Consider the following 14,258-nt stretch of genomic DNA (forward strand, 5'->3'; position numbering starts at 1 on the left):
TATATAACCATAAATTAGGTACAGTTTAATCTCAGGAACCCTGGTGGAGCTGATGCAGTTTGACTCGGAATAATTGATTTTTGTTTCTACATTCAGACTTGTTGGGATATTTGTTATTTGGGACTTTTGTTCTCTTTTCTCTTAGGCCATATCCTATCTTCCCAAATTTAATGGCATAAACTGGGTCTTTAACTGACCTTAATGAGCCATTACAATGTGCCTCTCAATAAAAGTTATCTTTTAATTTTACAATTTGCAATGAACATAAGTGGCTTTTGCATATTTAAAAAAATTCTGCCTTAATGTATCACATTTTGCTTATTTGATACACTGGACTAGGTATACATAAGAATCAGATTCAAATCCCGTTGTTGTTTATGAGCTAAGTGGCCCTCAACAATTCACTTAACCCCTGTGAACTTCAATTTCCTCTTTTGATAAAGGAGGATAATAATACCTTTTTGTACTCATCCTATAAGGATGTCGTAAGGTATATAGATATACAAAAATGTTTACCTCCTCTGGTCTTGTTGAGAAGGCTTAGGAAGCAAAATAAGATTTATATTTATGTTTACTTAGAGTTATCCTCTCAAAATGACCCTGTGAGATAGTACATGTAGCTATGTTCCTTGTTGTGGTTGTTGTTTGTTGTTAGAGAGTTTAGCATATGAACATTTTATTTCCTCTGTGAGTCTGAATTCTCAATGTGGAAACTCCCTTCACTAATGCAGATGAGCTACTGGGTTAAATTTGCAATTTTCATGGACTCTTGAAGCCAGAGCATTGGGAGATGACTGGTGCATGGTCTCATAGTTGATATGTTTCCCAGGTAAAACAGAAATTCAGCTCTTCATTCCCATCATGACTTTTTAGTCCCTCTACTCTGCCAACTCTCATCCTCATTTCATAGATAAGGAAACTAGGGTCTTCAGGGAAGTAAAATTACTTGTCCAGGGCCATGTAATTAGTAACAGCCTAGATAGTAGGCCAGATGAGAGATAGTGGAGAGAGTGCCAGCTATACAGTTAGAGACTTTTGAGTAATAATCCTAGTTTAAGGCTTAGATAGGTCACTTCACTGGAGTCTGTTAATCTCATCTGTAAATGAGGGGGTTGGACTCAATAACTTTCTAAGATTCTTGCCAGCTGTACTCTGATTCTGTGAGCCACACTGTATCAGTCCTATAGAACAGAAGTAAGACTGCATGGTTTGCTGCATAGGACCTAGCATTGTATTCTGCACATACATATGCTTAATATGTATATTGCACAAGTATTATACCAAGTAAGCCTGTTACACTGGTCATATCAAATCAAATATAAAGCCCTTTAGCTCTTAAAGCCCTCCATAATGTGATCCTTTCCTACCTTTCCAACCTATTTACTCTTACATTCCCCTTCCCCTCACACAACATATACACACATACACATACACACACACACACACACACACACACACACACACACACACACACACACACACACACATACAATTCTTGCTGCTCCATTTCCTGATCCAAGGCATTTTTTCTGGCTGGCCCTTTTACCCCAAATATTCTCCTTCTTAATCTCCTCCATATGACTTCCCTGACTTCCTTCAAGTCCCAATTAAAATGTAAAAGAAAAGGAAAGAGTATAAGAATGAGGAGGAGGAAGAGAAAGAAGACTAGGAAGAGAAAGGTGAGAGAAGAAAGGAAGGAAGAGGGAGGAGAGAGGAGGAAAAAGGAAGAAGGAAAAAGAAGGAAATTAAAATTTTTTTTCAAAATTCCCACTTTCTATAAGAAGCTTTTCTTGATCCCCTTTTATGTTAGTGCCTTCTATCTGAGATTTATCCTTTTTAATAGCTTGTTTACATATAACTGTTTGTATGTTGTCTCCATTAGATTGGGAATTCCTTGAGGAAAACAACTGTTATTGTTCCAGCACTTAGAGCAGTGCCTGGCACATAATAAGTGCTTATTGACTGATTGACTAATAATAATAACTGAAATTCTTAACTGACTTCTTACTTCTCAAGGCTCTTACTTCTCGAGGTTGTTGTGAGACTCAAGAATTATAAGTGCTATTATCTCCCTTCTACAAAGTAAAAAATTCAGGAAGGACAAGGGACTTGCTGGAGGTTGAAGATGGAGGCACATAGCTAGTAAATATTGGAGATGGGATCCAAATTTGGTTATTCCTAAGTCTGAGTCCAACATAAACTAGCCTACATTTTTCCTCTCTTTTTTTCTTAGGTTTTTTCCATTGCTCTAGTGGTAATGGTCCTAATTCATTATGATCACAAAGAATAACCCTCTTGGAATACTAGTGGGATAGTTGATTGCTTGTAATGAGAAATATCAAGGAAACAAGGAATATTAATTATGAGTCTTATACATACCACTCTGCTAGGGACTGAAAGGAAACAAAGAAATGTAACACAAGTCTTTGCTTTCAATTCATTTATTCATTCATTCAATGGGCTTTTCTTAAATGACATAGCACATGACAGACACTAAGCCCTGGGAATACAAAGACAAAAACAGATACAAATATTCCTGCACTCAAAGAGATTATATTCTACATGGAGAAATTCAAAGAAGTTTAATAATTTCATTATCAAAGGTTAGTAATTTTAGAGAATGTATAACAGAGATGAATCCATGAGACATTATATAACACTGCAAGTATTAAATCACAGAATATGTTGTATGAAAGTAAACATGAGAAATCATGCCAAAGGAGTAATAAAAACTGAGTCCTATAAGTTCTGAGATGAGACTGTCAGCTTTCTCATCATCAACAAGAATATGACTATGCGCTATTTATTGGTGATACTAAGAAGCATAAAATATTATGCCCCCACCTAGAAGTTTACAATTTATTTCAGAAAGAGGACATATCACTCTTTGCAGATGACATGATGGTATACTTAGAGAACCCCAAAGACTCTGCTAAAAAGCTATTAGAAATAATTCAGAATTTTAGCAAAGTGGCAGGATACAAAATAAATCCACATAATTCCTCAGCATTTTTATATATCACCAACAAAATGCAACAGCAAGAGATACAAAGAGAAATTCCATTCCAAACAAATGTTGAGAGTATAAAGTATTTGGGAATCCATCTACCAAAGAATAGTCAGGAATTATATGAGAAAAATTACAAAACACTTGCCACAAAAATAAAGTCAGATTTAAATAATTGGAAAGACATTCAGTGCTCTTGGATAGGCCGAGCGAATATGATCAAGATTGACAATACTCCCCAAACGAATCTATTTATTTAGTGCTATACCAATCAGACTCCCAAGAAACTATTTTAATGACCTAGAAAAAATAACAACAAAATTCATATGGAAGAATAAAAGGTCGAGAATTTCAAGGGAATTAATGAAAAAAAAGTCAGAGACTGGAAATTAGTATGGCAGAAATTAGATATGGATCCACACTTAACACCATATACCAAGATAAGATCAAAATGGGTCCATGACCTAGGCATAAAGAATGAGATCATAAATAGATTAGAGGAACAGAGAACAGTCTACCTCTCAGACCTGTGGAGGAGGAAGGAATTTATGACCAGAGGAGAACTAGAGATCATTATTGATCACAAAATAGAAGATTTTGATTACATCAAACTAAAAAGTTTCTGTACAAACAATACTAATGCAAACAAGATTAGAAGGGAAGTAACAAATTGGGAAAATATTTTTAAAAGTAAAGGTTCTGACAAAGGTCTCATTTCCAAAATATACAGAGAACTGACCCTAATTTATAAAAAACCAAACCATTCTCCAATAGATAAATGGTCAAAGGATATGAACAGACAATTCTCAGATGATGAAATTGAAACTATATCCACTCATATGAAAGAGTGTTCCAAATCACTACTGATGAGAGAAATGCAAATTAAGACAACTCTGAGATACCACTACACACCTGTCAGATTGGCTAAGATGACAGGAACAAATAATGATGAATGTTGGAGGGGATGTGGGAAAACTGGGACACTGATACATTGTTGGTGGAGTTGTGAAAGAATCCAGCCATTCTGGAGAGCAATTTGGAACTATGCCCAAAAAGTTATCAAACTGTGCATACCCTTTGACCCAGCATTGATGCTCTTGGGCTTATATCCCAAAGAAATACTGAGGAGGGGAAAGGGACCTGTATGTGCCAAAATGTGGCAGCTCTTTTCGTTGTAGCTAGAAACTGGAAGTTGAATGGATGCCCATCAATTGGAGAATGGTTGGGTAAATTATGGTATATGAAGGCTATGGAATATTATTGCTCTGTAAGAAATGACCAGCAGGAGGAATACAGAGAGGCTTGGAGAGACTTACATCAACTGTTGCTGAGTGAAATGAACAGAACCAGAAGATCGCTGTACACTTCAGTGCTGTATGAGGATATATTCTGAAGGAAGTGAATATCTTCAACATAAAGAAGATCCAACTCACTTCCAGTTGATCAATGATGGACAGAAATAACTACACCCAGAGAAGGAACACTGGGAAGTGAATGTAAATTGTTAGCACTACTGTCTATCTACCCAGGTTACTTATACCTTCGAAATCCAATACTTAACGTGCAACAAGAAAATTGGATTTACACACATACATTGTATCTAGGTTATATTGTAACACATGTAAAATTTATAGGATTGCCTGTCATCGGGGGGAGGGAGTGGAGGGAGGGGGGGATAATTTTGAAAAATGAATACAAGGGATAATGTTATAAAAAATTACTCATGCATTTATACTGTGGGAAAAAATTCTAAATAAAAAAATAAAAATAAAAATAAAAAAATACATCAGAAAAAAAATAAAAAATAAAGATGGTTATATCAGATATTGCCATCACCCCTAAAATGCCTCACAATCCTTCACAAATAGACCATCTTCATCTTCATGAGCTCCATAAGTTTTTTTTTATATGAACACCTACTGTTTTCATTCTATATGTCACCCTGCCTTACAACATCCAACCCTGTTCTTTATCCATCCCAAGTTCTCTGGTTCCTCATCCTCTCAATACTTTGCCCTTGTTATACTCTCCTTCTTTGCTTCATTTTCCTTTCATTTTGTCTCTTGGTGAATTAATTAAACTCTGTGCTATATTCTTCTCTTGAATCTATTGATCCCTTATCTTGTCTATCTTGCCTTCCTGGAGCTTCATGCTTGTACCATTCCCATAATCTGCTGCCTTGGATCCCATACTGTGCTCACTGACTTTATTATAAATTTATGTATATAAAATCTCAATTGAGCCTTCCATATGGCAAGTCAGTTCTTTTCCTCCTCCATATTTAGCTCACTACCCCATTCACTGAAGTGACAATTCAATATCTTTTCATCCCTTCTCAAAATTATCCTGGTCTGCTGCACCCCCAGCTATAACTTTTACCTCAAAGCTTTGCAGAGAGGAAAACTGAGGCCATTCCCCACAGGCTTCTCTACCCCTTTCTCATCTCTGCCTCCTGTTTTCTCTGGCTTTCTTTAAGTTACAGTCAAAATCCCATCTCTTGAAAGAAGCCTTGTCAGACTTTCTTCTTACTATCCATTGTTTATCTCCAATTTGTCCCCAATACGGCTTTTTGTGCATAGTTGTTTTTTTTTCCCTATAGACTTTGAAACAATAAATTCAACCTGAAGCAATGAAAAAAAAAAAAGAAATAGTACATATACATAAATATATAAAATTATGCTAATTACCAAATAAATGTCTGAATAGCAAAAAAGTACATATACAGAAATATATAAAGTTATGCTAATTACCAAACAAATGTGTGAATAATAAAACTGCTTTAGGACTTCAGAGACAATTTATAGAACTCTGACCTGATTGTAAGGAAATTCATTGGTCTTGGTGGTACTTGTCCAGTACCTTGAAAGATTGATGGGATTTATATAAGTGGAGAGGAAAGGAATGGTATTCTAAAGCTGTATGCAATCACATAGAATATTTAAGAGACAATGAGTAGATCCGAGCAGAATATACCTGTCAGGGAGAGAAGTTAGACTGGAGCCAGATTTGGTAGGTATTTGAAGGCCAAACTAAAGAGTTAGGATTTATTTTATGGCCAATGAGGAGCCATTGGAAGCTTTTGAGTAGAGGAGTGATATGTGTGAGAGCATATTTTAGGCAGATTAATCTCACATTTGGTGTGTACGATGGATTGGGCAAGTTGGAAAGCAGGGGGAGCAGTGAGAAGACTACTGTAATAGTCCAAGCATGAGGTAATAAGGACTGGATTAGGACAGTAGCAGTGGGAATGGAAAGAGCAGAGAAAATAATACAGGATTCGAAGAAAGACAACTTGAATTAGACCTTGAAATCTGGAAGTACTGTCTTCTAAGTTGATAACAAAACATGTTTCACAAGATGTACCACTAGCATATATCACATCTTCCAGTTATTTAGAAGGATGATAATTGGCAATACTTTGATCCTTAATTTTTATATCCATTCTGTTCTTCTATCAGTAGCAAATATTCATCTTTAAAAATGTCTCTAAAGTTTCTACCAAATAGAAATACCATATTAACAAGTTCCTTTGCATTATTTACCAGTGTTATTGTTAAGAATATTCTACTATTACTTTAAAGCAGACAGTGTACTTGTGTTACACTTCCTTAAATATAGGGAAGGCTACAGATTAAGTCCCTAAATACTAAATTTTCAGGAAAGGATTCCAAGACCAAGAATTCAGTGAAAGATTAGTCTCAAGGAAAATCTCGAAGAAGTGATTAGTAGTTAAATGGACAATGTGTCAAAAGGGACTTAAGCTCTTTTGTTTGTGTCAAGTGGCAAATTCCTTTGTATTTCTTTTAAAATAAATCAGAGTTGGCAAGTTTTTAGGATCACAGCTACTTTTTTCATTTTATAGAATGAAAGGGGAAGTTGAAAATTGTAAAGGGATGGGAGGGATAAAAGGAGGAGGAAAGAGAAGAGAGAGACAGATAGAGAGTCAGAGGAAAATAGAGACAGAGAGACAGGCAGAGAAAGAGAGAAAAAGAGAGGGAGAGACAGAGAGACAGAGAAAAGGGAAGAGAGAGAGAAAGAGGAGAGAGGGAAGAAGGGGAAAAGAGAAGAAGAAAGAGAGAAGGGGGAGGGAGGGAGGGAAAAAAGGAAGAAGGAAAAGAGACAGCAAGAAAGGGAGGGAGGAAGACAGAGAGAAAGGGAGACAGACAAAGAGACTGAGAGAAGTGGAGAATGCTAGTTAATTCTGTCTGTATTAAAAAAAAAAAAAAAAAAAAAAACCTGAGGCCCTCTAGAATCAGCCCCACCAGGTTTCTGGTTGTTTGGGAAAGGAAAAGAGCTGACCAGTAAGAATGAATTACAACTTAGACTCTGTGTCTATATAAAGTCTCCAAGGTCATGTAGCCTACTAGAAACTTTTCAAAGTAACAGAAATGTGGAAGAAATTACATCTGGTATTTCTAGGCTAATTGTATAGCCTAGAGTTGTGGAAAATGCTATAGACTGAATTTTGACAGGAATAGTAAGGTTATAGCTACTCTCTCCTAATTATTTTCATTTGCTTATTTGATTAAATTGTAATCAGTTAAAGAAGTATTTGTTTTAGTTTTTTCTAATCATAAAATTATGAGATGTGTATTGGTAGAACCCAATTATTTTCCTTTTTCAAAGCATTTTAAATTTTTGTTCATATTCTATAAGACTATGTTATTTTAGGGGTTTGACATCCCATATTTTTAAATGGAGATTGACTGACAAGGAAAGTCTACAAAAAAAAGTATTTTCTGGGGAAAGACTACATATTTTCCCCAATTATGCAAGAGTGCAGTCCAGAACTGATATTCTCATTGGTAATATCTGTGTAGTTTCATATCAAACTAGTATCTCATTATATGGCATCTGGACTTTCACTTCTACCTTGTTTTAAACATAACTATTTTTTTCTGCTCTGTCCTTCATATTCCATATGACCTACAGATGGTTCTGTGAAGGAAAAGAGCTTCAGAACTCCCCAGACATCCAGATTCAGTGTGAGAGCGGAGGTCTCCATACCCTCATCATTGCAGAGGCTTTCGAGGACGACACAGGACGTTACTCTTGCCTGGCTACAAATCCTAGTGGTTCAGATACAACATCTGCTGAAGTCTTCATTGAAGGTAAGGAGAAGGAAAATGTTGAAAACTCCCAAGCTAAAACTTGGGTGTATGCAGTATACAGCTTCTAGGCTCAAATACTTTTCTAATTATAACCATTTGATAGCTAAGTTATGACCACTGTTCTGATCCAAACCTATTTCCACTAAACAAACAAATATAATGTGAAAGAAAACCTTTGAAAGCCCAATGGTGAGAATGTCAGATACATGTCTCATTTTCTTGAGTTTGATCCTCTTAATTTGAAACATTTTTGTTAACATTCACATCAAGGCACACACTACTAAATATAAAGAATTATTTTAATCTTTCTCTAGTGAATTCAAAACAAGGCCACGCTTAAAACACTGTGTCTATAATTATTTTAAATTATAAAATTCTTGATGAAGGGATGAGAAGTAAGGAGTCCCAGGGACATACAGAAGAATTCACTATTAGGTAGAAGATTGTAATGGGTTTTTCCTATATTTTCATTACACCCTAGGCATTTTCCTCCCTTCAATTATGGCTCTATTGTTCTCTAAAATAACATCATTTTTGGCATAACTTTGTATTTGTAAAGTAGTGAGGGGAGTGATAACCTTGAAGGCAAAGTGTGGTCTATTAAATTTATTATAACATTTTATCAACAATAATATAATTCAAAACATTTGGAGCCAATCTCTCTGAAAAGCATAAAACATTGCCTTTTTTAAAATGTTCCTGAAATCAGGAAAATCCACTATATAGATTGGTCCATGGCCTGGTAATTGGTTGTCTTATAAAATTTAATAGTTGAAGTTCAGGAAGAAAAGGGAAGTCCCTAAAGTCACCATTACCTGAATTTTGAACTTTTCACCAGATAATTGCCCTCAGAGTTTTTCATTCTCTTTAAAAAAAAAAAAAAAAGTGGAAGAAGAAATAGCAAATATTCAGAAATGAATTTATTTAATATTCTCATTTGCATATACTCTCAGACCGGTTTCCTAAGAGCGGGCAAGACATATTTTTCTTCTGAAAGTAATCGCCTTTGCCTAATATTTATGCTCTGTCTGTAAACTGTGCCTTTAATAAGAGACTGGGAATCAAAGAATGGATTTCATGTATTGTCAACAAAGTCCACATTATGAGGTTAAGTCATAGCATGGGTAGTAGCCTTGAGAATGCTGTGGATAAAATGAAACAAACTTAATTATGATCATTTAAATTGCTTGAAATGTTGTGGTGTAAGCTACAGAATTTCTTATTTTGAAGGCAGAGAACCTGGATTCCCATCTTGGCTCTGCCACTACTTAGCTGACTAACTCTGAGCAGTCATTTTCTTCTATGGATCTCTGTTTCCTAAAATGAGGGAGTTGCTCTCTCAAGTTCTTTCCAACTCTTGATCTATAATCCTCTTATCATGAATGTGATATAGTAGGAAGAGCCCTGATCTGCAAGAGAAATGATATAGTTTTATTCACATGTTTTCTTATTAGCCATATGACCATGGCTTAAGGTTTTTAAGGCTTTCTTTATCTAAGTTTCCTCAGATGCAAAAATTGGGTGGGGAATGGAAGGAATCATTAAGTCACAAAATCATAACAGCATAAATTTGGAGCCAGAAGGAGACCTTAGAGTTCAACTAGACCAATCCCCTCATTATACAGAGGAAGAAATTGAGTCCTAGAGAGATAAAGTGACTTAGTTAGTTAGTCATAGCACTGGTATTTGAATTCAGGTCCTACCTATGATTCCCTATCCAACATTCTACCTACTGCCTCCCAAGATGACCTATGGAGGCCTTGGTAAGAGCCATGCATTTGTGTTAAGTGATGGATGTATAAATACAAATAAAAAGACAGTTCCTGCTTTCAAGGAGTTTATCTAATAGGGAGTAGTAGTTATGTGAACCTGGACAGGTCAATCTATTTGCCTTAGGATCATAAAGACCCTACCCTACCAATTTCCTAAATTCAATGATATTCATCCTTGCTCTCATGTCTCAACAAGAACAGATATGGAAGAGAGTCATGGTGGATTATTTTAAAATGTACCAAACGTACCAAAATGTGCCAAAGATATCCCAGTATCACAGCTGTTAAATGTAAACACATTATGCCAATAGTAGTCTTTCTTAGGTTGGGATTGATTCTCTAGCCTTCTTTATACCATCTTATGCTATGCCTCTAGCCTTCCCTCCCTTCCATTTCTACTTTTGGGAAGAATAATTACAACAATTATATCATTCCTGAAATGTATATGTCAATGATTTGTCCTATGGCTCCATTCACCATCTTCACCATCACCAACCCAAAGCCATACTCCATAGTTTATGGTTGTTCAGTTGTGTCCATATGTGCCATTTTCTTCTCCAACAGATTAAGGTAAACTGAGATTAAGTGACTTGTCCAGCTAGTGTTTTAGCCTGAACTTGAACTGAGATCTTCTCAACTTCAGGCCCAGCACTCTTATCCATTGAGCTACCTAATTGCTCAATGGTGCACCCCCTTATGTATAAGCTTCTTGAAAAAAGAACTGTCTTTCTATTTGCATTTATGTGTCCAGCACTTAGCACTAATGAATGCACATACTAAGTGCCTAATAAATGGTTTTTTATTCATTTATTTGCAAACTTACCATGTTGGACATTTTTATTTTTATTTTTTGCCTTCTTCTACAATCCTGAATTATCCAGTATTGGTAAGTAGATTCAGGGACTCTAAGCACAGAACATTTTTCATCGTGGCATCTACTGCTTCTAAATGAAAGCTGACAGATTGACAGTATGACGTATGATGACTTGGAAGAGTCTATTCCTGTTCATCTATGTGTTGGGTCAGTTCCATGCCCCCTGTGGCCTTCCAACAAAGGCCATTAGCTTTTTTCCCATGTACCCTTTTCCACATGGAAGCACTGATCTGACTTCAGTTGCCAAACAACCATCAGGGGTTAGGGGCTCTAATCACTGCATACTGCGTTTAGACAGGTTAGGTATGAAGGGAGTAGGAGGGAGTAGCGGAGATGGAGATTTAACCATCCATCATATCTCTCAGGTCCAAGGTTAAATGCCTTAGAAAAATGATTCAGTTGGTCTTACAAAATATGCAAAATAATGTCAGACAGCTGACAAGTACAGCATGTTAGAATCCACAAGTCCAATTATGTGAAATGTGAGAGAAGCATTGATACTTCTCTTAGTTTTGCTGTATGACTCAAAGTGAAGACCTACTTTGCCATAATTTTCATGTTTCATTTCCATCAGGGCTAAATCAGACTCAGATCTATTCCCACTGAATTACTGTCTAACATGCCTCCACCATTAGTATGTCAACATAGAGTTGTACCAAATCCATTAGAGAATATCAAATATAACTTTTGAATCAGAAAGCTCTCTGACAGGTCAAAAGCATTCACTGGAAACCCGATTTTGGCTCTGTTTATACAGCTCACCTTTAAGCCCTATTTCAGTGTCTCATCACCACATGGAAGGGACCCTGGGTTTTTAAATACTGGAATTTTTGAACCATCTTGAACTGAATTGTTAGCTGTGCCAGGACACCACAAACTGAAAAGGCTTTGGGTACTGGCATGTCATCCAGCTCTTTGTTGTCCTCCAAGGACCAACCTAGCTAAGTTTGAAAAGGATCACTATGTGATTTATTTAGACCACTATGTGATGAATTGCTTTAGCCACAGATATCCATTAAACAGTTGAATAAGGAATGGCTTCATGGATAGATGGAAAGAATATCCAAACCAAAGAATCATAGATTTTTAAATAATTAAAGTATAAGATTCAAGCAGTTAAATAATAGGGGCATGCAATGAAAGATTGAAGAATCAGTAGATATTACCACAAAGCTAGCCACAAGTACTTAGAGAAAAATTCAAACTAGGACTCTAAAGTATTGTAGTCTAGCTGGGGAGACAAAACAAAAAGACTGGAATTGCATAAGCACAATGTTAACATGGCAAAAGTTAAATGACACTCAAAGAATTATGTGAGATCAAGGTAACAGACATTACAAGATTGTATATTATCATTTATCAGAGGAACTGTGAAGACAGTAACTGCTATTGGCATTCAGAGACAAATGACATTACTTTGATCAGCAAGTATTTATTAAGCACTTTCTTGTGATAAACAGTGCTCAGCATTGGGGATCTAGATACAAAGCTAGGAACAATTCTTACTTTGTATGTTCTATTGGGGACAAAAACATGTGCATGTAGAAGAATATACTGAATAAATATATAACCCTCCAAAAAAATTAAAAATTAACACAAGAAAGGAAGGAAAGAAATTTTAGATTAGGATGTGCAAGGAACATCTTATAGAGGTTAGATCTGAGTCCATTCTTGTGGAGCAAGTTAGATTTGTTCGGGCAAAGATGATAGATTCAGAACCTTCAATGTCATCTATTCAAAACCCCCTTTTTTACAGACAAAGAGGTTTAGTGATTTGTCCGATGTCATGGCTAATAAAAAGAAGAAAAATGGTAACATGAGCGAAGGTACAAAGGCAAAAAAATCCAAGTAGTGTATCATCTATAATAATGAACAAGTCTTTTGGCATCAGGGGAAGAGCATGAATGTATAGGTTTCTAACATTGTACATACTTGCACTGACCATTGAAATTAACTCACTAATACTGAAGTTAACTCCCTCCAGGGCAAATATTTTTACTCTCAAACTGAGGTCATGAGATGGGATTCTGTGGCTTAAATCATTCCCCTTGCTGACAGAATAAACTGTTGCCAATGAAACTGTTCATCAAGGCCACAGCAACCCTTCTGTAGAACTTGAATGCTTAGGGAGAAAAGGCAAAAAGTATTATATTCAATGAAAAATTATGTATATTATAAATAATAAGAATATAAGTTAATTATGTTTAATGATAAGTGCTCCCATTTTGAGAGTATTTATGTTTCTCCATGCTTTCAGAGTGGTTCTTGCTTCTGAAAACCTTGACATCATTCAGAGAATAAAAGGAAACTATCAGGTTGAGACAAGTGAGGAGAACAGAAAAATCATACTTGCTATTCAAACTGAGAGGAGAGAATATACACAAAAGGAAATACATTTCAAATGAAAAAGAATGCCATTGAGTCTTTTATTTTTCTAGATAGTTGGCATTAAAAAGTATTTAAAAGAGGGGGAGGAACAACTCCTTGGCAGTTATCCTCAGGAAAAACTAAGTATTATAGCTTGAGGTTGCAACTAGATGATTGACTTTTATTATATTAAATACTTCCTTGAAAAGCTAAGGAAAAGAAAGTCTGTTGATACTTATCTCTAGCTCTCCTTTACCCAAAAGGAATATCGTTCTTCACTAAGCACTAGTATTCCAGAGATAGGTTAACTCTAGATTCCTTCCCAATTTTCATGCCCAGAGTAGAAAACCCTCATTTTGTCAGCAACAACAAGCAGAGTGGACAGAGTGCTCAAGTTTATGGTATCTCAGGTCAAACACTGGCTTTTCAGCTTAACTAGTTCTGTGACCATGAGACAATTGTTTAATCTCTCTGGGCCTCAGTTTTCCCATCCATAAAATGAGGAAGTTAGACTAAATTAACCTAAGGTATCTGTTAGCTATTAATCTATGGCTAATTAAATATAAAATCATCTTAAATAAATAATAGCTTTTAAAATACACTTTAAAAACTACTTTCCACATCTCAGGGGAGGGAAGGGGAATCTATGCATAGAGAATGCTGATTTTCTTTTGTTTTACCATTTTTTTATTCCAAAAAAAGAATTTATGGGAGTGGAGCTTGTTAGAAAATAACCATGATGCAAGGGGTTGGGGAAGAGCACCAACATATTCTTTAAAGTTTCTGTTTTACTTCAGGAAAACAGTGTTTGAAGATATTCTAGTTCAGGCACATAAATCTATTGCTATAAAAGCTACAGTGAAAGAAGGCAGAATTTGCCTTCTAATTTGTCTCTCTGTCCTCAAGCTCAAGGAATGGCATACAAACACTAAAGAAAGAGCTAGCCTGACACCTGAGATGTTGCCCTGGACAGCAGGTGCAAAGCAGATGACGAAAGGGAGAAGGTAGAATGGGGAAGGAGGAAGAAATCACCCTATGAGAATGTTGGCACAGATAAGGGGATTCGATCTACCACCTCCGACAGAAGCTGCCTTGTCACCTGAGATGAAAGGTGACATTGAGTTTTG

The 14,258-nt window shown here is 36.0% G+C and overlaps 1 protein-coding gene across 3 annotated transcripts in view; it reads left to right on the top strand.

Annotated features, from left to right (window-relative positions):
- PALLD (palladin, cytoskeletal associated protein) overlaps window positions 1–14,258 on the top strand; it is a 463,990-nt gene that overhangs the window by 171,294 nt on the left and 278,438 nt on the right. For all 3 annotated transcript variants that reach the window (XM_074272636.1, XM_074272637.1, XM_074272638.1), the window contains exon 2: window positions 7,940–8,118. In XM_074272636.1, the coding sequence (XP_074128737.1) occupies window positions 7,940–8,118 (179 nt within the window). The remainder of the gene's footprint in view (window positions 1–7,939; window positions 8,119–14,258) is intronic.

This window comes from Sminthopsis crassicaudata, chromosome 6, assembly GCF_048593235.1.
Source record: "Sminthopsis crassicaudata isolate SCR6 chromosome 6, ASM4859323v1, whole genome shotgun sequence".
Classification (NCBI taxonomy): Eukaryota; Metazoa; Chordata; class Mammalia; order Dasyuromorphia; family Dasyuridae; genus Sminthopsis; species Sminthopsis crassicaudata.